The sequence below is a fragment of the Microtus ochrogaster genome, chromosome 15 (genome assembly GCF_000317375.1).
Source record: "Microtus ochrogaster isolate Prairie Vole_2 chromosome 15, MicOch1.0, whole genome shotgun sequence".
Taxonomy (NCBI): domain Eukaryota; kingdom Metazoa; phylum Chordata; class Mammalia; order Rodentia; family Cricetidae; genus Microtus; species Microtus ochrogaster.
Window position 1 is genome coordinate 13,543,095 of NC_022017.1, and position 26,429 is coordinate 13,569,523.

General features: G+C 52.3%; 1 protein-coding gene across 1 annotated transcript in view; it reads right to left on the minus strand.

Moving 5' to 3' along the window:
* The window catches only part of Cacna1i (calcium voltage-gated channel subunit alpha1 I), a 116,336-nt gene that overhangs the window by 37,032 nt on the left and 52,875 nt on the right, over positions 1 to 26,429 (minus strand). Inside the window, exons 6-10 of the mRNA XM_013348740.2 lie at positions 16,445 to 16,604; positions 9,719 to 10,034; positions 8,366 to 8,458; positions 5,471 to 5,783; positions 2,236 to 2,645 (exon numbers count right to left, since the gene is read on the minus strand). Coding sequence (XP_013204194.1) covers positions 2,236 to 2,645; positions 5,471 to 5,783; positions 8,366 to 8,458; positions 9,719 to 10,034; positions 16,445 to 16,604 — 1,292 coding nt within the window. The remainder of the gene's footprint in view (positions 1 to 2,235; positions 2,646 to 5,470; positions 5,784 to 8,365; positions 8,459 to 9,718; positions 10,035 to 16,444; positions 16,605 to 26,429) is intronic.

Sequence of the window (26,429 nt, forward strand, 5' to 3'; positions counted from 1 at the left end):
GGTGTATGTGTGTTAGGTGTGTGTGTTGGGTGTGTGTGTGTTGGGTGTGTGTGTGTGTTGGGTGTGTGTATGGAGGGAAGGGTGTCTGACTTTTCTGTAGATAGAGGCACTAGCTAGGTAAGCATTTGACTTTCCCAGGGCCACCTGTCCGTCAGCAGCAGAACCAAGGTTGAAATCTGGACCATGAATAAAGGATATGGCCCCCAAGTAGCGGCCTTCCAAGTGTGAAAACAAGAAGCCATAATGCTAGCCTGGAAAATATTTGTGAGGACTCAGGGACACCTTGCTCTCTCTAGGCCTAGAGCCTACTAAGTTCCCAGTACATGATCTGCCTCGGAGGGAGACATCTCAAGGCTGAGGTTGCCGACGAGGAGATCAGGGTAGACCCTACACTTGGGAGGAGCCTCTTCCAGCCAGGTGGGGACTCCAGGTAGGAGGCAACTGCACACCACGTGACTTCTGCTGTACCAATGGGAGAAGCTCCAGCAGAGTTAGAAAGTTTGGGGCCCCAACAAGGTAGCTCGATGGGTAAAGAACAACAAATGGTTGATTTTTTTTCTTTTCGAAGCAGGGTTTTTTGTGTAGCTCTGGTTGTCCCAGAACAAGCTCTTAAGACTAGAATGGTGTCAAATTCAGAGATCCCCTGCCTCTGCGTCCCAAGTGTGGGGATTAAAGGTGTGTGCTATCGTGGCCAGCTCAAAACCATTTTTTAAAGGAAGTCAGCCTGCTCAAGTGGGATACAGCAGGGTCAAGAGGTGAGTCAGAAAAGACCCTGAGCAGACTCATGTAGAGACCGTGACAGGCCCGAGGTCAAGCAGGGGGGCAAAGGAAGAGCTGCCTCTGCTGTGGTGCTGTCTTGGAGGGGCTTCAAAAATCAGAGACCAATGGGGTTCAAATAAACCCACCAGCAAGAAAGAACCCTGATTTGTGGCATCTGCCAAGTTCCATGGTGTAAATTCTTTCCGGGGAATCCATCTCAAACAAGCAACTATTTGACAACTGCTTGCTACATTCCCAGGTGTGAGAAAACTGGTGCTCACCAGCTGGTTCCAGCAAGCCAGAGACAGCGCCCACTCTGATAGGGCAGGACGTAGACACTCTGATAGGGCAGGACGTAGAGCCAGGCTCCGGAGTGCAGCTCTTCCCCCAGCACCTTCCCCAAGAGCATAAGCCCAGCTGGGTCCCCTGCGCTCTGACGGTCTAGAGCCTTAAGGTAAAGTTTAGTCCTCTCCTCTACCAGCTTCTCCCTGCAGAGATCCCACCCAGCAGCCCTCCCCAAAGATCTTCTTAATTAAGTCAGAATAGCTGGCAAACCTGCAGTACCAACCGAGTGTCGGGTGGCAGCCCCAGGGGCCACATTTAACTAAATTGAATGAAGCCTGTGCTTGGTGAGCTAATGAGCAGAGAAATGAAGAGTGTGGCCCCCTCTAGGCACAGGGGAGGGCTCTGCAGAATGACAAGGACACCATAGCCAGGGGGGCTCAGAATCCAATTCCTGCTGGGATGTCAATCTTGCCACAGTAGGTGGGTTCAAGCCGGGCTGCTAGCTATCTCTGGGACCTCAGGTCAGTGAACCTGGGCATTCCCAGCTGGGAAGTGGGGGTGCCCCACCAAGCTGAGGAGCAGGCCAAGGAAGCCACACCCTCCAAAAAAGACTAGTGGACAGGAGCCAGGAAATAGGGTTACTCCAAATGGAGCCAGCATTTGACAGGAGTGCCCTATGGGCTGCAGACTTCTGGGCAGCTTAGGAGGAAAAGAAGCAGGCAACCTCTGAGTTGGTCCTAACCCATGAAGTCTTATCCTGCCAGTGAACCACATTCATCATGAACCACATTCATCATCCAGTCTATTTTTTTTGGGAGGGGGGGGGTTCAAGACAGGGTTTCTCTGTAGCTTTGAGCCTGTCCTGGAACTACCTCATGTAGACCAGACTGGACTTGAGCTCACAGAGATCCACCTGCCTCTGCCTCCCGAGTGCTGGGATTAAAGGCGTGTGCCACCACCACCTGGCTCCATTCATTCTAAAGATACCCAAGAGCATCTACCCCCAAGTGTTGCCTTGGGCAAGGATTTGAAGCCATGTGAAAGGATTAGACTACCCTAGCCAGGGTCAAGGAGATAGATGTGGTGGTGGGCTGTCTGGGCTGGGTGTGCCCCTCCACCCCTGCCCAATGCTCCACACTGGCCTGCTTCTCCCTACCCCCAACCTGGCCCAAGCCCTGTACCCTCACTGGCCTGTTCATGGTGCTCGATGCCCATGCTGACAGTGTTGACCAGGATGGCCATCATGATGCCTCTGTTGAAGTACTTGCTGTCCACGATGCCCCGCAGCTTGGCTCGTGTCTCTCTCCACACATCACCACACAGTCGGGCTGCTCCATCCTCCTGCTTCTCCTCCTTCCCCAAGCCTGAGGAGGCCCCATCCTCACTGCTCTGGGGTCCATCCCCATCGGCTTCAGCCTCTGCGGAGCCACCAGAGCCCGAGCCTTCCTGGCCTGAGTCTGTGCTGCCCGGGCCTGAGGGCCGCCTGCCTGCCTCATGCTGGCAGCGTGGGCAACTGCTAGGGTCAGAGGTCAGAAGAGCAGAGATGGGCTGCACCAGAGTGTGGGGCGTGGGGTCCAGGGGACTGTGTCGTGGGCACAGCTCTGAAAAACAAACAGAGACCAGCATTAGTGTCCAAAGCGGGTCCCCAGCTGCCCGAGGGACATTGCCTAAAGCAAGTGAAGTCCGCCTGGTGGGCCTGGTGCTGCTTGGGAAAATATTTTATTTCCACCTGGGTTTTGTCCCTGTACAGAAGCAGGAATGGAGCACCCACCCACCAAAGTTGCAAGAGAATTGTCTTCACGAAACATGTGACAGGCTCACCACAGTGCCTGGCACCTCAGTCTGTGCTAACTCTTGGTCATCTTTGACCTTGACTTTGGGTCAGTCACTCAGTGGACCTTCCCAGGCACAGTTATAGGGATCTGGGGACTGCAGGTCTGCATGGAAAGTGGACACCCCACAGAGGAAGCTATGGTAGCTTTGGCATTCCCTACTTTGCTCATTTGTGTGAAGTTCTCAGGGAGGAGGCACAGCCCCAGACGAGGCAACCTCGCTCTCTGGGTTCCCAGGACTTCCCTTCATACAAAAGTCAGGCTAAATGGGGATGGGGCAGGAAGGATCACAACAGATGGGGTCTGTGGCCCCCATACATCTGTGGCCCCCATAATCTCATAGGGAGTGGCACTATTAGGAGGTGTGGCTTTGTTGGAGTGGGAATGGCCTTGTTAGAGGAAGTGTGTCACTGTGGAGGCGGGCTTTGAGGTTTCCTATGCTCAGGATACCAACTAGTGTCTCAGTTGACTTCCTGTTGCATTCTGATCATGCTGTAGCCAGCAGCATGTCTGCAGTGCTCCCAAGCATGCTCCTCACCATGATGATAATGGACTGAACCTCTGAACTGTAAGTAAGTCACCCCGATTAAATGTTTTTCTTATAAGAGTTGCTTCTGTGGCCATGGTGTCTCTTCACTCAAATAGAAACCTTAACTAAGACAGTGTCTGAGGCTTTCAATGCCCGGCTAGCCTTGAATCGCCTAGGCTAGCCTTGGATCTGTAAGCCAATTCAAAGAGATGTCAGGAGGCTTCCCTCTAACCTGGTTTGGTTTCTTCTTTTTATTTCTTTTTTTTTTTTCTCTGTTTAGCCCTGGCTGTCCTAGAACTCATTCTGTAGACCAGGCTGGCCTCAGACTCAGAGATCCACCTGCCTTTACCTCCCAATACTAGGATTAAAGGCATGAGCCACCATGCCTGGCTGGCTTCTTATTTATACTTTTCTATATCATAGTGACATAAGCACATTTTGCTTGAATAAGACAAAGAAAAAAGCGCCAATGGGAAAGAAAAGCAGGAACGCCTGCACTTTTCCACACCGGCTTCTAATACTGCAAAGCAACCAGATGCCCGAGCCACTCTGCTCCAGCCTTGAAGAACCAAAGCCCTGCTCAGCCACATCACTACTAGACTCAGGAAAAGAAGGTCTGGAGGCCCGAGGAGAGGAGGAATTAATGTGAAGAGCTTCCAGGGTGAGGGTGGTGGCAACAGCAAGAAGCCCTCCTAATACTCACACCCCTAGGAAGAGCTAGCCTTGCCCAGACCCCAGCTCCCCTCTCCCCTTGCTAGTCTAGCCCACGGTCACCTCGGACCACATCTAGATGGCTAGTGTCTGAGCACAGTGGGCAACTGTCTGGTCGCCACTGGTCTCTTAACTAACAGGGTGAGAGAGCTGGGAGCACGGAGCCAGGGCCTCGGGCAGTAATTGTTGCCACTCACAGGCACAAGCTAGGAGATCCCTTTGAGCCTGCTCTGGAGAAAGAGATGGGTAGCCCCGTGGTGTTCAAGTTCATAAGGGGAACAGGACATGCCATGCCCCACAGCTGCTCCAAGGAACAATCCTGGGGCCTGCCAATTTCTCAGCACCAGCTGGGAGAAAGTGGACCAAACCTGGAGTCCCCTGGTAGCCTGGGTGGTCTCCACTTAGGGCTGGGTGCATTTGCAGCTGGAGATAGACACTCAGCAAGGCCCAGCACCTCTGACACTCTATGGGGCTGGGCCTTTCGTTGACATGCCAAACCACTTAAGTGATGTCTTCATCTCCCTGGACCTTGGTTTTCCCCTCTCAGAACTGGAGACACCATTTTTAGTCTGCCCCCTTCTCGGGGCTCTCTCTCTCTCTCTCTCTCTTTCTCTCTCTCTCCTTGCAACAGGGTCTCATGTAGAATTTACTATGTGGCTAAGGATGCCCTTGAACTTCTGATCCTCCAGTTCTATGTCCCGAGCACCAGGATTACCACCATGCCTCATGGGGCTTGAATCTCGAGTTTTCTTTCACACATGCTCAGCAAGCACGCTAGCCACTGCCCTATGTACCCAGCGAGAATATCCTTTCTAAACTGAACACCAGACTTGCACAAATAGTCCAGCGTCACTCAAGCACGAGGCAGGAGCAGAGGATGGGGACAAGGGACCCCATGTGCCATGGCATGCACTGCCCATGTGCCAGGAGCCTGACGTCATTACTCAGGTGTGCTGGTAAGCAGGGAATGGCCTTGGGAGCCACAGTGGGAGATGATGTGTGCGGTGACAAGAGGGAGGCTAATCTTACAAGGCTATGAACCAATCACTGTGCACTTGACTTTCAAGTGTAGGTTCAAGGGAGTGGCGCCCAGGTTTGCCTGAAGAACTTGGAAGAATTTCTCCAGGGAGAGGGCTACCCCACACAGGCCGGACAGAGAATAGGGCAAGGGATGAGGAGAGCAGATGAGTCCTGGATAGGCCCTAAGGGAAACACCAGAGTCTAAAATGAATCCTTGGGATCCCACATCTGATATGGACACTTGTTCCAATAGGCATGACCCGCTTGTAATATTGCCATTCTGAGACCCCTCCCCAGGTCATGTTATATGAGCTGCAGGGCCAAGGCCACTTACTGCGGTGGCTGGGCTCCTTGGCATGGGGCCCAGGCTTAGCAGGGGCCTGTGTCCCCGGGCCCGTGGCCTGACGCCGGTTCTGCACAGCCTGGTAGAGGCCCAAGGCACGGCGCTTGGCCTTGCGAAGGATGTGACAGACATATTGGAAGATCTCCTCATAGCAATCGCCAGGCTCGGCGTAACTGGCCACCGTGCTGGAGGACAGGTAGCGCTGGCGCTGCTCCAGCATCAGCCGGTGCTCCCGTTGCTTGGTCTCCGAGAACTGGGTCGCTATGACAACGAGGCACAGGTTGATCATGAAGAAGGAGCCCACCTGTGACCAACAGGAGGAAAGGACAGGAACAGGGGGCAGAGGGAACAGTGGGGCCAAGGAAGTAAAGAGAGGAGTAGAGCCAACAACAGGGCACAGGAAAAGGGGACAGAGATAGAGAATGGGTTAGCAAGAGCAGGAGACAGAGAAGGAAGCCAGAGACAGCAAAAATGGGGAAGGGGGGAGCGAACAGACCAGAGGCACAGAAGAGAGGACAGAATACACAGCAGAGAGACAGCAAGACAGGGACAGCCAGAGCACAGAGAGTCAAAGACGGAAAGGGGGAAAGAATGGGAGGGAGAGAGGAGAAGAGAGAGAAAAGAAATGAGATGGGGAAAAGGGAGGAAGACAGCGAGAGGGAGGAAGGGAGAGAGACAGCAGCATGGGGGCACATGGAGAAGGCAGAGTTGGGGGTGGAAACAGACAGACAGAGGTTCAGGGAAGATGGAGGGGCCCAGAGAGACAGAAACACAGACACAGATGGGACAGGAAAAGATCACTGAGTCCTTGCAGGGGAAGGCACAGCCTAGGTGACTTCCCAGATGAGACTAGGACTGCATCCAAGCCCAGGCCCCATCAGGACCAAGGCCTGGCCTTGTATCCACCCATGTAGGACAGAGATGCTGAAGCCAAGTCACTGAAGCTCCTGAGTCCTGCTCACTGGCATGGACTTCGGCTGTGTGCTGAAGGGGGGAGATGGAGCTGGGTAGCCCCACTGTATCCCATCTAACTATTCTGGTACCGGCCATCTCCCCTGGTACTCACTAACCCCGAATGAGCACCTCTGGCCTGGCAGGAGAGATGTGGCCTCCAGCCTCCTGGGACATCACCCACAGGTACATGCAGATGGCGGCCCCAGTCACTGGTTTATCCTTCTTTCTCCCTGTTACACACAACTGAAAGGGCTAACTTCCTGGCCCAGAGGACTCTGGGAAACAGACTGCCTCTCAGACAAAGAGATGGCCAGCAGTCCTCTGCTCCACCGTCTTCTCCATAGCATTTTCCCAGAGAGCTGCACTGCCATGCCTGGACTGGTTAGGGACACAGGAACCAGAGAGATTACACTCTGCCCCCTGTATGGTCACCACCTAGCCTTTGCCCAGCAGTGGTTGTCCTGGGTGACCCAGGCAGCCCTTGTCCTCTCTAAAACTGGAGCAAAGTGGGGACAGGACTTTCCTAACCAGAGGAGTGCTGGGAGCTGTGTGTGAAGATGGAAGACCCCCATCAGCCTGCGGATGGTACCCTCTGTCCAGAGACAGGACACTTGGGACTCAGCGACCCCAAATAACATCAGGGCATATTTACTGATCAGTTACTGGATAGCAAGGGTATACAGGCTCCCAGCTGCATCCCAGCTAACTCTCCCCATCACCGGGGTACTATGTTGTCACTGTCCCATCTCACAGAGTCCGTGAGTGGCCTGCCTCAAATCATACCATGGGTCAATGGCTTCCTGTGGCAGAGGACTGAGCATCCTGTCTTCCTCCAGGAAGTCACCTGCATCCTCCAGCCTTATGGGCGTCTTTCTATCATGATATCTAAGGCTCTATATGTCACTGTCACCTGTCAGCCCTTCCTTCCCAGACTGTGAGCTCCTTGGAGTCGGGTGGGGCCTGGATCCCTGCTCTGTCCCTAGAACTCAGCCCATCTTTCCGGGATGTTCTGTTGAAAATGTTTCTGAATAGCCAGTGAAGCAGAATGAAATCTTGGCCCTTCTTTCTTTCCTCCACGGTCTCTCCTGAGTCCAAGGCCCCAGGATCCCTAGGAAACCACTGGAGTTACATCACAGCAGGTGTGTCTCTGGTCAGCAGCCAGTCTCTCCAAACTACTCAGTCAGGGTGTTCCTCATGGGAGCCAAGCTTGCCTTCCCCCACCACCAGTAAGCTGCAGAACTCAGCCTTCATGCCGGGGAGCAAACACAGCTCTCCCAGAGGCCTGGCCTCCGCAGATTATGCTAAGGGAGAAGCCACAGGCAGGCAGGACAAGGTGGACATTGGAAAGCAGGGACAGGAAGTGCTAACCTAGAAGGGCAGAGAGACCCCTGCCTCCATCACCTGGCCACAGACAGAGCTGCAGAGAATCCAGAGTTCAAAGACTTTCCCAGAGCTCCACCAAAGCCAACCTCCCACCCTATGTCTTGCCTAGGAACAAGGTCCATGCAATCAGTCAAAGCATCTTGACTTCCCCAGGAAAAATGGGGACCAGATGGTACCCCTGGGAAGCTCCATTTTGGAACTATACCCCTGGGTAAGACCCTGGAAGAATGTATTCCTGGAGATAGGGGCAGAGAAAGACAAGCAGAATCAATGGGGCAGAAGTTAATGTAGAGAGATGAGAAGTGAAGGCAAGGGGAAGTGATGAATGCTTCCAGCCACAGCCCTGATGAGCCCCTTCAATCACCGGCTGCTTGGCTGCATTTAAAATATTCCCTTCTTGGAGACGGATTGCCTACGCCTCTGGCTGCCTCCTGTCTCACCAGGCTCCCCTAGCCTAGAGGGCACCCTGGGGACTGCCCACCCCTCCGCTCCCTTCCACCCAGACCTAGTTGCTGTGGTCCACAGTCCTGAACTTGCCCTGATACTTACTATGATGAGCAGGATGAAGTAGATGAAGTTGTAGAAAGAGTGTGCATCCATCACGTAGTACATGATCTCCACCCAGCCTTCCAGCGTGATCACCTGCAGCCAGCACGAGGAGAGGGTGGAGTCTAAGACACTGGGCCCTCCTGTGCACCCCAAGGGCTGGGGTAGGGGGCAGCATGGATACAGAAACCAAGGTTCAAAGAGACACTGGTGTTACAACATCACACTGCCAGGCAGGAGGGGAGCAGGGACTCCCACACGATGGAGAAGCAGAGAACCCTGGACTTAAGCACACTGACTTCTTCCATACACTGACAGCAGAGTTCACAGCGGGGCTGAGGTGTGGCAGGTCATCTGACTGCCATTCAGAGACTAGGAGCCACCTGGGGAGGGACAGGCTAAGCACTGGGGCTTCCCTGGCTCGGCCTCACCTTGGCTTGTGGCAAAGCATTGAGCAGCCTCCACCCTCTGGGCTGACCAACCAAGAGACCCAAAACACAGTGACTGAGCACGAGTTCAGTTGCTGCCCAGCTCTGAATCTCTGTTATGACCCTTCCCAGAGCAGAGTGGGAGCCCCCTGCCCTCCTCTGCTCTCCTTCTCCTCTTCCTTCTGGGGACAGCAGAGCCTCACGGTACAGGGGCTGGCATCCCCACTCACAGCACTGACTTGTTGTCAGGCGCCCAAGGGAAGGGGTTTGTTAGCACAGTGCACCCAAAATGAAGAGTACATTCAGTATGAATAGAAGACGGAGGCAGAGACAAGACCCCCAATGTCCTACAGCCCCTGTTTCCTGAACGAACCATGCCTAGTTCCCTCAAGAGTACAGAGAAGGAGTTGGTACAGGAGCCACAATGGTCTGTACAACGGCTGCATGGGTGCAATGGCCCCAGGGCGAAAGCATCTTCTATGCCAGCCAGTCAGGCTCCGCCCAGGCCTGGCCCCAGTTGTCATTGCTCTTGCAATGACTTTCCTTAGCATGGTGGGCCTTGCTTTGGCTCAGCCCAGACCTTCCAACAGAGTCACGCCATGCTTCTGTGAACAGAACTCCCTGCTCTGACCCAACCCACATGGGCATCTGTAAGGAGCAAAGGTTTAGAGGGGAGCCCCAAGTGGATAGAAATCTTGACTCGCCATTTAGCCACCGCAGACTCCTTGGCCAACAGGCATGGTTTCCTCCTTCAAACCTTGAGTTTCCTGCCCGCAAAGTGAGCAGGATGAAGCCTAGCCCACCAGCATGTTGGACAGCTCTCAAGGAGTGGATGACCAAGTCCAGCTCAAGACTTTACCTGTTGAGTAAGGCTGCCAGCCAGGTCACCCACTGCTGGCCGACCAGTCCTGGGCCTGAATGTTCTCACCTGGAAGATCACAATCCAGGCATAGCCGATGTTGTCAAAGTTGATGGCGCCCTTGTGCGGGTTGGCATTGCCCGTGCGGCAGACATTGTAGTAGCGGTTCCAGTTGACACAGAGGCCGCTGGCGTTCAGGTCTTGGCGCCCCGCCCCAAAGTCATACACATCATCTTTGGACAGGCAGCATTCTCGGCCCTGCTCCTTCAGTGGGGGAATCTCGTGACAGCCCATGATGCCGTTGTCCCCCGACAGGGAGCAGATAAAGGGCATCTCGTCATCCTCCTCGGGCTGGTAATAAGGGGGTAGGGCCACATCCCCTTGTCTGCCATAGAAAAGAGCAATCAAAGAACGACAGGGGAGAGTCACTGCCAGGTGTACCAGGTAAAGAAAGGCCATGCTGTGGCAAGACTGATATAAGGCCCCATTACTGCCTCCAGGCTCAGGAACATGTAGTCCCTTCCTGAGACACTCTTTCTCACTTCTTATTTTATTTTATTTTATTTTGGTTTTTCGAGAGAGGGTTTCTCTGTAGCTTTGGAGCCTGTCCTGGAACTAGCTCTTGTAGACCAGGCTGGCTTCAAACTCATAGAGATCCGCCTGCCTCTGCCTCCCGAGTCCTGGGATTAAAGGTGCGCACCACCACCGCCCAGCCTCCCACTTCCGTTACGATCACAAAGTCTCTATGGGTCTACTGTGATCCCTTTCCACGATTCTCTCCTCTGAGGAACCTTCCCCGGAGGATCCTCCCCTCCACAGAGCTAAGTCAGGGCTCCCTGAGCTACACAGTGGGCTGGGACAGATGCCACCCAGCTTCCCGACTGGTCCAGGCCACCGTGTTTGGAAAGGAGAGAGAAAGAACTCAGCTAGCAGCCACTGCATTTTGCTGACCAGCAGATAAGGAAGTGTGTGGCCCTGGACTGGTGTCTTCCATCCCTGGGCCTGGATTAACTCATCTATGATACTTGGTCATAAGCTTGGCCCACCACACAATCACAAATGATATCCCATTGTGATCTTAGCTATGGAAGCCAGCTAGACAGTTCAAGGAAAAACCATCCGGGCAGGGCTTCAAAATAAAAAGGTAAGTGGAAACTGGAGGACTCTGAGACAAGTAATGAGTCTAATGTGCTGTTCTATAGAACAGGGGCCTTAGTGGAGACCACAACACCCAGAGACAGAGATGTGTCTTAAGGCAAACACAAAAGTCAACACTCAGGAGGCTGAGGCAGGAGGATTATGAGTTTGGGGCTAGTCTAGGATAAGTGTTAAGTTCATGGTCAGCCTGAACTGAATGACACGATGCTTTCCTTTCTTGATTGGCTGGTTGCTTGAGACAGGTCTCATGTAGCCCAGGCTGTCCTTAAACTTTCTGTAAAGCTAACTATGACTTTAAACTCTAGATCCTGTGATTTCTGCCTCCTGATTGCTGAGAACATAGGTACATGTCAGTACACCTGTTTGGAAATGCTGTGTCAAAAAATATTAATCTAATTTAATTAAAGACAAAAGGGAAAGAGGAAGGAAGGAAGGAAGGAAGGAAGGAAGGAAGGAAGGAAGGAAGGAGAAAAAAAGCAATCAAGTTTAGGGTAGTGGTGGTGCATGCCTTTAATCTCAGCACTCAGGAGGCAGAGGCAGGAGGATCTATGTAAGTTCAAGGCTGGTTGGTCAACATAGCAAGTTCCAGGGCAGCCAAGGATACAGAGACACCCTGTCTCATAAAACAAAAGCAAAAAAAAAAAAAAAAAAAAAACAACAGACAGAAATAACACCAACATTGCCTCCTCTCATATGAACGGTCACCCCAAGGTTCTGTACCAAAGTGTGAAAAACGTAAACAGTCACTCACACTGTTGGTGGGAGCGTTAACTGCACCACCCCTGTGGAAGGCAATTCATCAACGTCCTTTAACAATCAAAATGTCACAACCAACCCCACAAAGGTTCACGACCACCTGCTTCCAATACAAACATCACCTTGATCCCCTGCAGAATGGCCGGACCATGCCCCGCATGGTTCTGGAAAGGCTGAATACTCATTAAACAAATCAGCCCTGACGTCACCACACCCATCATGCGCCACAAGCAAAATTCTTTGTGATAGAGTAGGCCAGACTGAAAGATGAAGCCAGAAATCTTTTGAGAATGTTTTTTTCTGAACTCAGGCTCTGAGATTAGTTCAATACATTAGAAAACTGAAGGGGATTGGGGGCCAAGTTTTTGCTGCTCAAAAATACCATTAGCAGACAGAGTTGAACAGCCGCTCCTTGGGACTCTTACCTATGAGTAAGAGCAAGCTGCGTGAGCAAGCGCACTACTATTACTTATCCAACTGTCAATTTGGGTCATTTCTGGGTATGGGGCCCTTATGATTCAGAACTACTCTTGTCCACATGCTTGAGTGGGCACAAGTCATCTCTCTCTCTCTCTCTCTCTCTCTCTCTCTCTCTCTCTCTCTCTCTCTCTCTCTCTCTCTGTGTGTGTGTGTGTGTGTGTGTGTGTGTGTGTGTGTGTGTGCACGTACGCACATGTACATGGGGGGGGGATTTGTAAGCAAAGGTGACTGACTTCCTGAGGTCTTTCTGCCAAAGCATCATGAACACAGGAACTGCAGGTGTGAGCTACCACTCCCAGCCTCCCAGCTAACGCTCAATGGCTGTAATTTTCTTTTTTCTTTGTAGTGCTGAAGGCTGAACCCTGGAGCCTCATGCATGCTAAGAGAATGCTCTGCCAGTAAAGCTACCCCATTGGCCCTATCCAGCAAGCCTTTCTTCTGAGCAAAGCCCCTGGGTACCACCTGGCAGGCCAAGGGTGTGTTTAGCACTGGGTCTGTCCAGCCTTTCACAATGCATCCTGAAACCACCCTGATGATCCACCAAGAGCTCCCTGAACACAGCAGAACATTCATGGCTTGCTCTGTGTCTGTGGCAATAATGGTCCTTCTCATTTAAACCATCCTGGTGGGGTGCTGTGGTACCTCACTGTCATTTCAATTACAACCCCCTTAAGACCTGGAAGGAAAAGGGCCTCTTCAACTACTCATCTGCCACTCCTGCAGCCCCTTGAGAGGTCTCTGGTAAGGTCTTTTGGGCCATTTTTAATTGGATCCTCTTTGCTTTCTTAGCGGTGTATAGTCATTCTTTTTATGTCCTGGATTTGAGTTCTCTGGTGGATGTGTGTATTGCAAAGTTTTTGTTTCAATCTGTTCTTTTTTTGGATTTAATCACTCCTGCAAACCGAAAGACATCTTAAAGTCACAATTCTTCAAGATTTCCAGTTCACTGTGGACATCAACCCAGACGGGAGGTGGTGTCCCTGGCTCTACAAGTGATGGATGGAGAGACTCAGGAGGTCTAGGACTCGGGGGTCAGTGCAGCTAGCATTGAGGAGTGATGAGCTCACCCCCATCTGTAGGTGATGACCACATGCCATTACTGAAGACCCTCCTGTCAGCCTTCCCCCTGGTGCTCTTCTGCCAGCCCTACTCCATGAATTCAGAGACCCCAGGGCAGCTGTGCCAGAGGCCAGCCTACACCCAGATACCAGTTCAGATGACCAGTCAATAGCATGGACAGCCCAGCCCCGATCCCACCCTTGCCCACCCCCAGTCCTCCCTCCTCTATAGTGTGGCTGAGCCCCTCTCCTGGGGTTCTCAGGGCTCTGCTGCTGCCAGCCTTAGCTGGTCAAGCGCTTGCTTTGCATAAGGACCTGAGTTCAGATCCCCACTGCCTTTATATAAACCAGCCATGGTGATTTGTGCCTATAACCCCAGTGCCAGGGAGGTTAGACATGAGGGTCCCAGAGTCTGTAAGTCAGCTCATTCAGCCAAATCAGTCAGTTCTAGTTTCAGTGAGAGACGCTGTCTCAAAATAAAATAGAATAAGGTGGAGCACAATCAAGGAGACCCCCAAACATTGGCCTCTGGTCTCTACACACATGTACACATGTGTGCACTGGCCATAAACACGTTCCACAGGCCAGCAGATAAGGATAATCTGCTTCTCGCACAGGATGTTGGAAGGACACCAAACTGGTCCTGATGAGCACAGTGTCCAGCGTGTACCAAGAAACCCGTGAACACCAGCTGTCTTTCTCCAAGACCAGATCCAGTGCTCATTTAGTTAGGGCTGCCATCCGTCATCTGTGGCACCAGACTGAGGTGAGCTCACACTCACACACCCAGGATTGCAGGTGCCATTCCAGTGCCTTCCCAATAAATAAACGGTCTCACACACATGCACATGCATGCACATGCGCACGTGTGCGTGCACACACACACGGAACTTCCCAGGCTGGAGAAACACACATGACGTCATACAATGGCTCACTCCTGCTCAGTGCTTCGTGAGGTCAGACACCATCCTAACGTTCCACATATTCTAATTTGGGGCATTCCCAAAACAACTCTGCGGTAGAGACACTGAGGAACGAAGTTGCCGAAGCCACATGGCTAGCAGGTGGCAGAAGCAGAATTTGACCCTGAAGTCCTGACTCCATTGCTTCAGTCCCTACCTGCACAGCAGTGGTGGAAGGCTCTGTCACACCCTTGGCCTTGCTCTCTTCCCGTGCCTGAAGTATGGTCAGCCTCTACCAGTGAGGCCTGTAAGTCAAGGCCCCCTGTCCTGAGAGCATGAGCTCTCAGAGCTCAGGAGAGTCCCCCAGCCTTGCCCTACGGTCCCCTCGCTCCGTTCATATTTGGAGCTCCTCTTCCAGGTGGACCAGCTACACACTGGGCCCCTTTAACACTGAGGCCCAGGCACGTCCACAGCTCTGTGCCCCCATCTTCCCCCATCTTAGCCAAAGCAGGGCTGAAGCCACTTCTCAGGGTCTGGACAGGACAAAGAAACAGTCAACCTCTAACCAGCCTAACAAAGACTCTCCTGCTGCAAAGCCAAGGAGAACCAGCCTTCTTCCCAGCCTGCTGCTGTGCAGTGTTCGCATTCAATCATTCACTCTCCATCCATCCATCCATCCATCCATCCATCCATCCATCCATCCATCCATTCACAATTTCATTCATGCTATCATCTTAATAGTCCCTCATTCATTCATAGTGAAGAAATTAGGGCTCTGTTTCAGGTCCTGAGAAAACAGTGAGGACCAACAAGTCCTGGTCTTGGAGAGAACTCACATCTGAGGGTCCCCCCAAGACCAAATATGCAACTGCTCCAGAGACTTCCCAAATCCTCAAGCTGATAAATGAGACCATTGCAGGAGAAGATCAGCCAACAAGGAAGTTTAGCAGAGAGTGTGTCCACTGCTTGGGGACGAGAAAGTGATCCTCCGGCAGAAGGTGACATGAAGGCTGAGCATGTCTGTGACATGACAGGGACAGTCACAGAATGCTGTAAAAGATCCACATGGGACAGGAGGGGGCATGGATGTGCTAGCAACACTCAACGCCAAGAGCTCACACACATGCTACTCCGTGAAGCCTTCCCTGCTTCCTGCCCCTGACTACTGGTCTCTGTTGAGTGCTCACAGAAGTGGAAAAGGCCCTCTTCCACTATCCATGGGGCCCTCACCCAGCAAGGTGTCCCTTCCCTGGCCTACCCAGGTACCCCACCATTCCCCACAGCACAGCAATGTCCCTAAACAACTTTTACCTCCCATTAAATTGCATTACACCTAACATTCCGAACCCTGAAAAAGGAAACTGATCCCAACTTAGGCAGTGTCCCTACACCACACATCCAGAAGAGCCTGAGCAACCAAACCCTAGCCTGATGCTCCCCATGGGTGCCCTAGCTCAACTAAGGGCAGACCCTGGGAACATCTGCCAGGATAAAACAGACACGGTTGCTATTTCATTTCAGCCTCCCTGGAGCCTGGCAAGCAGCAGCAGCCCAATGGCTTGTGGAAAGCTTTCTTCCAATCACATAGAGCGTGCACATGCACTGGGTAGTCCTCATCACTTAGAAAGAAGAGATTCTAAAGACATCGCTATCAGAAATTAAACCTGTCTTTTAAACAGATATTGACATTCTGCCTTGGGGGTACCTGGCTCCCACTCTGGACCCAGCAGCAGATTGTGAGCTGATCCTGTGGTGGCACACAACACACACACAACACACATGCACAACACACACACACAACACACACATACACACACACAACACACACACCTCCTTGGGTTCTGGGCTCTGAAACTTTCTACCCTTTTCAATATCCAGACCTCCCTCTCTCTTCCTATCCAGCCTTCCCAAACTGGCCATTCCTATTTTGCTGGCCTGATTCTCAGTTAGCAAATGAGTTAGTAAGAGGTGGGTCAGAGTCAACAGGAGCAGAGAAGGGTGGGAATGAGGGTAGGAGTGAGGGGTGCTGCCTAGTTTTTTATAGCACCTTGACACAAGCTAGGGCCTTCTGAGAAGAGGGAATCTTAATGAGAAAATGTTTCCATCGGATTGGCTTGTCGGCAGATCTGTAGGACATTTTCTACTGATGACTGATGTGGAGGACTCAGTGTGGAGCCTACCACTCCTGGGCTGGCGGTACTGAACTCTATTAGAAAGCAGGCTGAGCAAGCCACGAGGAGCAAGCCAGTAAGCAGCAGCCCTCCATGGCCTCTGCATCAGCTCCTGCCAGAGGTTCCTACCCTACTTCCTGTCCTGACTTCCCTGGATGATGGACTATGAGCTGTAAGATGAGACAAACCCTTTCCTCTCCAAGGCGCTTCTGGTCTCAGTGTTTGATCACAGCAGTAGGAAGCCTAATTCAGACAGGGTAGGGAACTCACATGGTGAAGTTCTCCTCCAGGAAGCAGCGGTTCCGCAGCAAGCCCGCCCACAGCTGCACGCCAATGATGCCGAAGATGAAGAAGACGAAGAAACAGAGCAGGAGCACATTGCCCAGCATGGGCAGCGTGTCGAGCAGGAGGTTCACCAGGATCCGCATGCCTGGGAGAGGAACGGCAGAGAAGGAGGCATCAGAGAAGCCAAGAGAACAGGTCAAAAAGCTGAAGGGATGGCTGGAGGAGAGATGGAGTCTCTTGCTCCTGCTGGGATTGCCAGAGGACACCTCACTCGTCCCTGCACCTCATATCTGTCCCTGCACCCACAAAGTCGGGAAAATGGCTCTGGGCCCTGAGGCACTTCCATGAGATCCTGGGTGAAGCAGCAGACATTTATGGAGCCCTCTTTCAGGTGACGAGTGCTCTCGTGGGGCTGTGCACAAGAGCATGTTTAGCACAGTTAGAGCACATGGAGAGTCTGTTCAGGCTCTCCTTCAGCCTTCACAGTAACCACCTGAGGCTGGCAATGGTGTCTCTGCTTCGTACAAGAGGTTCAAAGAACCGGCTGGAGACCCATTGCTAAGAAACAGAAGGATGTGAATTCAAACTGTGTCCCATTACTGAGTCTAGCCCTATTCCTATGACCAATCCTCTTACCTCTGCTGATGGCTCTTCTTGAAGTACCCTAGCAAACACCTATTCATCCACCATAGCCAGCCCTGAGACATCTCATTCTGCAGAGTGATCCAGACCTTTTCCCTCCCAACCCTCTACTCCCCTGCTCTAGGCAATCTCCGCAGCTCCTAGCCTAGGCTGCCTTGTATAGTTAAGCTTGTATGCTACACAACCCTGAGAGGGCTAATTTGAATCAACACCTGACCCTAAGGAATATTTATCTGTCTGCCTTCCTGTCCTGTCTACTGTAAATTCCTGGGGACAGGGTCTGTGTCTGAACCGCCTCAGTCTTCCCAGAAGCCATCGGGGCCTAACCCACAAGATAAGCGTCATCAGCGCTTGTTGGATGCCTGCTCGTGAACAAGACGGGAAAAGAGAGGAAGGTAGGAGGGGGAGGAGTGAAGAATGACAAGTAGGAGAGTTGGTCCTGTTGGATTGTGATTTACCCCAGTGAGATGCTGAGGTGGTTATTAATGAGGATAATTATCGTGGATTTGCATCACACACTCAGCGTGGAGTAATTTCCAATCAATAATTAATGTCCACCCCCATCTTTCCTCCCCACAAAACTAGGTCAGAGTCCACTCAGGAAAAGCAATGGGGCTCCCTGGCAGGCTGCATCATCCAACTGAGAACAGCCAGAGCCAAGACTCAGCACCCCATTGCTTTACATCCACCCCCCAACATGGGAACAAGGGGTACATACTGGGGGAGACAAAAAACAAAACAGGTTACCCCATGCTCCCCAAAACAGACCAAAGGACTCCAGTCAGCCAACTTCAGGCCTTTCTGGGACTGCAATCATTCATCCATGCATGCAGGCATGCAGGCATGCATTTATCAAGCAGTAGATTGTCACCGCAATGCTGAGAATTCCCCCTCAGAGCTCACAGCCCAGCAGCAGGGGTCAGGGACAGCAGTGTTGAGCAAAAGGACCACCGCCAAGGACACGTTTGTAGGGAGGATGCGGTAGGGCTGGCCCTACAGGATGTGAAGAATCTGCCAGGGGGAGCTGAGAAGAAGTATAGCTTGTGAACACACAGAGCTGTCTGGAGACAGGCCTGGGCCACTGTCATCGGCAGATCTCGGAGCAGGCACAGCCCTTGAGTCGCCCTGAACTCTGGGAAATGCAGTCCTAGGGTCCACGCAGAGGCAGCTGATGGAGAGAAGGCTGGACCAGAACTGCCTTGAGGAGGCCACAGGCTCCCCTCACTCCGCAACTCACTAACATCACGCCAGCCTGACTACTCCTGGCTGCTCCCAAGGGTGGCCTTTGTTGCTCAATTAATTACATTTCCCTTGTTCTCCAGGATATTGAAATTCTGAGCTGCCAGTTCCATTCCCTGAAAAGCAGCCCTTCCCCTCCGTTCCCCTCTGCCCAGGGGCCCAGCTTCCCTCTCAGGGCTCTCCAGGGCCTGGGGAGTCCCAGGGCTACAGAGGCAAGGTGTAATTAGGTAGTTATGAATTTAGCACAAATTGAATTCATCCATGGCTGCCCAGGGAATTGAGACTACAGGATTAGGAGTCAGGCAAGGCCCTGAGGAACCTGGATAAACCTTCTTTTACACACTCGGTGTAGTAAGTAGCCAAGACTAGTGGGACACTGACGCTCTTCCTCCAGTGCCCTAGTGCCAGGCACATGAGAAAGAAGAGGTGGGAAGAAGCAAAAACAGAAATATAAACAAGAGAGCAGAAAGAAATGAAGACAGAGAAGGGGGACCTGGGTAAGAAGACATGGGAAAGGGGGCCTGAGGGAAGGGTAGGTGCATGGGACTTCTCTCTCGACATGCTTTCTCCTCCTCCAGGCAGCCTTCCTGGGTCCTCGCCAAACCTGGTCAAAAGTGGCATCCCCAACCACAATCTCTCTCTCTTAGGCTGGGCTTTCTTTGGGCGCCATCAGCCTGGATCAGGAGCCATTGGCCCCAAGAGTGTAGCTAAGGACCTGTTCCCCAGTCAGTAAGAGACAGAGGATGCAGGACATCTGATGTAGATCCATCACAGACAAGATAAAGAGTGAAGTTCTGGTCCCAGCTGGGTGTATGCCTCTGGGGCCACGGTGGCTGTAGGAGCCTCATTTATAGGCAGGCCGGTCCCATGTGTGCACATGGATTAGATCTGAGAGCTTGTATATATACATACATACACACACACACACACACACACACACATGCACACACACACACACATCTTCTACAGCTCAGCCCACAGCCCATTCCAAACGTTCCTATGAGGATGGCTGTGGGTCCACTCCTGGAGGCGGGCCTGACCCATGCCACTACAGACCCAGTTTCCTGCTTCCCTCCTGGCCAGCACATACTCAGAAGGGCATCTCACTCCTCTGGTTCTCTCTGTCCTGGGAATGGGCTGATACCTGACTTGAGCCCACTCCTTCTTTGTCAAAATGCTTACCACCCTGAATGACTTCTCTAGGCTCAGTCCTCCTCTGCTCTGGATCTAGCTTCGGAACCCAGGCAAGTCTGCATGCAAGGCCCACATTCCCCAGTCCTGCCTGGATCCTGCCCAGAGCAACAGCCCCTCCAGGAGACAACAGGGCAAAGAATGAAAGGTGGGGGCTGGAGAGATGACTCAGCAGTTAAGGACACTGACTGCTTTTCCAGAGAACCCGGAACCCACATACCAGGTCGAACCATCTGAAACTCCAGTTCCACGGAATCTGATGCCCACTCTGGCCTTTCTAGGCATTCGGCATACACACAGTGCATAGACGTACATGCGAACAGAAGGCCCATTCGGACAAAAGTAAACAGATTTAAAGAAAGAGTCATAGGTAAATGGATGTTCCCCCTCCACAGCTACTACACAAGAAGCCTCCCACCACCATACACTGCTCTGGGCCCCACGGACTCACCAGCTTTTAAAAAAATATCAAACCAGATGAGGTTGGATTGGTGAAAAATATTTGTAATTCCTCTGCTTAGGGTGACTGAGGGGAAGAAGAGTACCTCAAATTTTAGGCCGGCCTGAGCTACAGAGGAAAACCCTATCTCAAAAGTTAGTTAACTAAGCCAGGTGGCTGTGGTGCATGCGTTTAATCCCAGCACTCTTGGGAGGCAGAGGCAGGGGGATCTCTGTGAGTTCGAGGCCAGGCTGGTCTACAAGAGCTAGTTCCAGGACAAGCTCCAAAGCTACAGAAAAGCCCTGTCTTGAAACCTCACCCCCCAAAAGTTAATTAACTAAAATTAAATAACAAAAATAAATTTTAAAAAAGACAAAACTCCCTGTGTAATGTTCTGCTCTGTCCCTTTAAGAGACAAGCCACGCCCACTTCCTCCCTGTCTCCCCCTCTAGTCCGCCCCATTCCCCCACTGGGCTCAGGAGAGAAGGGTCTGGTCCAGGATTGTGACGTGAGTAGCTTCAGGGTAGATGGTCTAGATGGCATCAAAACTGGTACCATAGTGACAGGTTCCAGGCAGGGAAATGACTGTAACAGCTCCACCCCAAGCCTAAGAAATGGAGACCCCGGAGCAGGTCCTCCACTGCAAGAGAAGCTGGAAGGTCCCTTGGTGGCCACGGACGGACGAGATGGCAAGAGGGAGGTTCACTTCCTAGCCGGTATCTCCTCTCCAGGCCCAAGGTGCTCCACAGACAGGGGCTGTCAGGCCAGATTAGCTCGGCCACTCTGCCAGGCCAGTTCAAGCAGAAATCACAGGACATGTGCCAGCCTCAGTCAGGGGCACAACCCATTGCCGGGGTGGGGGGAGAGCAGAGGGAGAAAGGTGTGCCATGGCTGTGGCCCGGCCCCCAAGGCTGCATACTTTCTGATCTGGCCAGGTTGGCCGAGAGCACCGAGCAGCCAAGAGAGGAAGGTGCTGAGCGCAAGGAGAAGCCGTCTGCTGCCCTGCCACTGCCAAGCCAACTAATCAGAGGCACAACAGGGGCTAGGAGGCCGGGCCAGGCAGCAGACGGTCGGACTGCCAGGGTCACAATTGCTGGCACCAGCCCGGCCGGGAAGGGGCCAGTGGGTTGAAGGCAGACACCAAGTCACAGAGCACCCCATCTTCTTCATCCCACATGCCCCGAGTCCCTCCCCCAGAGCAGCGTGTGCCCACCCACAGTGTCTCAAACAACCCTCATCATTCTGAGGTCCCATCACCCTTCCCCTGTGAATCTCCTTAGCCCTGACCCTGGACCCTGGCCCAGCGCCTGGGGCTTAGGTGTCAGCCAGCAGTGAGGGGTTATGCACGAATCTTTGCTTTAAGCCTGTACCTAGCTCGAAGCCTGGCGTAGCGACCCCAGGCAATCGTACTTTAGATGAAGAGCAGTCAAGAGGCCAATACACTGACCTATTCTTACCACCTGTGTCCTACCCAACCTTCTTCAGGATTCTTAGAGCGCTACTCAGCCCTTGACCCTGAACTGACTGCCCTGACCCCACCCCCGGCACATCCTATGATCCCTTTGGGCTCCCACCAGACATCTGGCCAAGTGTTCTCCACCCTCCTCTTCAAAGAAGACAGCAGATCTTGGCAGTAGGGCCCGTGCCTCATCTCTCTCCCTCCTGCAGGCTTTTGTACCCCAAGAGGAGAGAGTTCATATGGACCAAGGACAGGAAACCTTGGAATCCCAGATGCACCCAGAGATGGTCAGCTCACGGCATCCCTCCTGCCTTTCCTGAGTCCAAGGAGCCACACACTCCAGAGAAAGAAACGAAATGTCCATGTCAGCTCTGACCCACAGTTTTTCTTTCTCCCAGACCCTGTCCCAAATAAAACTCCCTAAGTTCTTTCAAAAAGGACCCCTGGGTCTTCCTGTCCCTTCTCAACACAGTCGGCCTGACAGCGATCCATCTGGGACCCTATCTGGATAGGAAGGGCCAAAGCAGCCCTGGATACCAGGGCAGATACGTCCCCTGTACTTGCTACTGCCTCATCTCAGTCAACAGAGAGCTCAGCACCCCACAAAGTGAGTCTCTAATTCCCTACCTGTAAAGCAGATACAACACAATCCCAACATATATAGTTTATCAGAGGATGGAGTAACAGCCCCGTGAGACTGTGAGGGGCTCAGCCCAACACCTGATGTACTCCAGCCATTTATCTTTAAATTCCAGATGTAAGCCGCCCCCTCCTGCTATGTTCCTGTCTTTGAATCCTCCAACAAGGGAGTGGAGATAACTCTACCAATTTCCATCCTGTCGTTTGTGCATGGAGAGCCATGTGAGGAGGTGGGTAACAGTAACAACACAAGTCAGTATAGGTGATAAGAGGTAAGTTCTCACCCCTCCCAGCATGCCCCTCCCTGAGCTACCACAGCAGTCCTAGGATGTCGCAGTATCGCACTCTGTGTGCAGGAATGCCCGCCCACGCCCTGAGACCTCTGAGTCCTGGATGAACTCTTCTAAGATGAGCCTCTGCTAAGATGTCCCCAAGACCCCCTGGTCCTCATCACAGAAGCTGCCCATCACTTCTGACACCCGACATTCTGCAGGAAGTTCTCCAACCACACCATGCCATTTCAGCCACACAACAAGACAACTCAGCTTTCTAGTCGGAGGATTCCAAGACAAGGGGGCTAGGGTTTGCTGAACCGGAACCAGGGGCTGACAGTACAGTGGAGAGACCTGCAGCTCGAGTCCCTGCAGCACTGCCGATGTTTCTCTTGTCGCATCCAAGGGCATCTTGAAGCATCTTCTTCATTCTGCTCAGACAGCCCAGGCACACCCAGGATCCCTTGTGGGGAGGTGAGTTGTGACAGAGCCAGCAACTGCCAGCCCAGGTACAGCTCAGGACCTGGGAGGTTGCTCAAAGTCCTCCAAGCAGACTCCCTTGCAACAGCCTCGCTTGGAATGCAACATCGAGCTGCAGCATGGACTGGCTCCATGCTCTGTGGTGACTGCTCAAGCTTCTAACTGGAGGTAAAAAAACAATCTTTCTCTTTGAAAGGACTCAACCAAGGGGCCTCAGGGAAACACTGTGGTTACTGAGGTGAGGCACAGACAGAGGCAGGGCCTCTCTCCTCAACCTCTGTCTCCTTCCCCATATCTGTCCAGGGCTGGAGCTAAGAAGAAGCTGAGGGACATACTGAAAAACTCTGTGAGGAGAGCCCTGACTTCTGGGTCCTCTACCAACCCTGTGCAGAGCTGAGAACCGTACAGTTAATTCAGCTCCTCCGCTTTGTGCCTGCCGGGAAACTGAGGCCCACATCACAGCAGAGTGAAGAACAGGACTGATACTCTCTGACCTCCAGTTGAGTCTTTCTGGGAGCATGTTGGGATTCTATTCTCCACTACCTTTAGAAAGGTTCTGGTAACCTCCCTCCCTGATTTCCCAATTAATCACTAATCATTTGACTGCCCAGGGCTAGCTCTCTAGCTTGCCACCTAGTGGTGAAATAGAGAGCTGCCGGCTACAGCTGAACACATACCAAGGTGGACACAGCTAATGAGTCCAGGCCCCTCCAGGTCACACATTGCCTGGTGACTCCTTGTGGAACACAGGGAAACCAGGGACAAATAAGGCTTTTCTGCAGAAAGAGGGGCTCAGTTGTTGGACTTCGGGGATCTCCATTTTCTAACCGCCATGCATTCCTGGAGTTTACTTAAGAAGGTGAGTTCAAGCCAGGCGTGGTAGCACGCACCTTTGATCCCAGCATTCAGGAGGCAGGGGCAGAAGGAACTCTGTGAATTCAAGAAGAGCCTGGTCTACTAAGTTCCAGGAAAGCCAGGACTATGTAGAGAAATCCTGTCTCAAAATAAAAATAAAAAGGAAGAGGCAGAGATGGAGGAAAAAGAGAAGAAAGAGGAAAGGGGAGGAGGGGGAGAAGGAGGAGGAGAAGAGAGGAGAGGGAATGAGGAGGAGGAGGAGAAGGAAGAGGATGAGGAAGAGAGGGGAGAGAGGAGGGGGAAGGAAAGGAAGACAGGGAGAGTTGTTTATCCTAAGGTTTTTTCCCCCCAGGAACATAGCTGTTTACTCAGCCCTGGTGGTATTTTGGCTCCTGGGGGCTCGTGCCCTCAGCATCTCCACAATGCTGGACTCTGGGAGAGGTGACTGTCAGCTGAGCAGGCTTCTGAGGGTTCCCAGGGGGGCCATTAGCTGTTAGAAGGTCCTGCGGAAAGACCTACAGCCTCCCTTGGCTATCTGTGCACAGAGCCTCGGTAATTGGAACTTCCAGAAACACAGGGATGTTGGGCTTAAGACTGACCCTTTCCCTTCTCCAGAGAACAGGCAAACTGCTGCTTGGGCCATGGAGTAGCCACCTTGGTCCCAAGCCACTTAACAAGCTCTGTACACAGCCATCCAGGGTGGCCCAGGTTCCACAGATGCTCCCATGAGGGACAGACACCATGACATAACATATACACATTTCCTTCCATGCACACCCATCTACATACACTCACATGTGTGCATACATGTTCTCCTGGGAATACACACAGATCTCCATAGCCACACACAGAGGTCCAGAAAACATCCAGCAAGAGAAAGACCCACCCCTGTATGTCCATCCTATCCCTTTGGGCCTTCTCCCGTTCACTAACATTTCTTCGCATGGCTGCCCCATCCTTGTCAGATCCCAGGCCTGACGGAGACCATGGCGTAAGATCCTGTACTAATGCCCTTGTGGATAAGAATACCCTGCCACATGCCCCTCGCCTCTGAAGTAACCAGGCTTGTAGGCTCCATGCCAGAAACACAGTGTAGAAGAAGGCAGCTACAACAGCTGTCCCCGGGACAGAAATAGAAACATTGCAGGTGAGGCCAGGAAAGAGGGCCCCTGCTCTGGGATCTCAGTGCTGAGGCCCTCAGTGTTTTAAAGCGAATGCCGATGACTCTCAGACCTGGACTCACGGGAACCTCCTCCCTCTCTCTGCCCTGCCCAGCATTAGCCATCGCTTCCTAGCCACTGGAGCAGCTTCTCAGACCAGCTCACCCCACCTTCCTGCCAGGGCCATGTCTGAAACACCCTCCTGATGACCTCTCCTTTCCCACCCCCCAGCCTCAGACCCACTCCCTGATATTTATCTGGCCCCTGCAGCAGCCAATACCTGGGATCCCCAACAGGCAGAGGCTAGTGACTTCTAGACTTTTGCTCTGACCATGCCCCACTGCCCTTCGCCTCGCTGGTCTTTCCCACTACCAGTTCATTCCCAGGTTTCATGGATCTCAGCTCAGATGCTCTTCCCCATGCTGCATCCTGAGCTTGGCTGGGCCCAAGGCACCACTGTCTGGGCCTTAGCAGCACGAGAGGACGAGAGGATGCAGAGATGTGTTTATTGAGCATGTGCATCTCCCACGTGTTTGAGGGGTTCCTTCCACAGTTCTAGGAATGAAATGGCTGAGATCTACCCTGTGTCAGGCTGAGGAGACAGTTCAGTGGGTAAAGTGCTTTCCTCTCAAGCATGAGAACCAGAGTTCCAGTCCCCAGGATCCATGGAAAAGTCAGGCTATCCTGGCAGCCTGCCTGCAATTCTAGCCCTCAGAAGGCAGAAACAGAGCAAACTGGTGAGCTCTGGGTTCAGTTAAGAAATTGTCTCAAAGAATAAGGTAGAAAGTGATCAAGGAAAATTCTTTGGCATCAACCTCAGGCCTCCATGCATGCAGGCATGTACACACACATGCAAATGCACGTACATACATGTACACTAAGCACACAGACATGAGAGAGGAAGAACAGTTCCTGGCCTTCCCAAAGAGATCTGAAAGTCCCAAGTCTATATCCTCCTCCTTCCCTTCCCTGTCTTCCCACTCCTAACATAGGGCAGTGGAGGAGGCATCCTACATCTGCTACTTGCTGGCAGTTGCATCCTTCCTTGATCAGGGAACCAGGTCTTCAAGGCTGTTTCTTCATCCCCCAAATAAGAATAGACCAGATTCCTCTTTGAATGATTGTAAGGTTAAAAACATCAAGGGATAGATACAGATGAGTGGATAGGTGAGTGGATGAGTGGATGGATGGGTGGATGATGGATGATGGATGGGTGGATGATGGATGGGTGGATGATGGATGATGGATGGATGGATGATGGATGGGTGGATGGAAGAATGGATGGATGGTTGATAGATAGATAGATAGATAGATAGATAGATAGATAGATAGATAGATATATAGATGAGTGGATAGGTGGGTGGATGGATGGATGATGGATGATGGATGGGTGGATGATGGATGGAAGAATAGATGGATAGATGGATGGATGATAGATAGATAGATAGACAGACAGACAGACAGACAGACAGACAGATAGATAGATAGATGAGTGGATAGGTGGATGGATGGATGGATGGATGGATGGATGGATGGATGGATGATGGATGTATGAGTGGGTGGGTGGATGGGTGGATGGATGGATGGATGGATG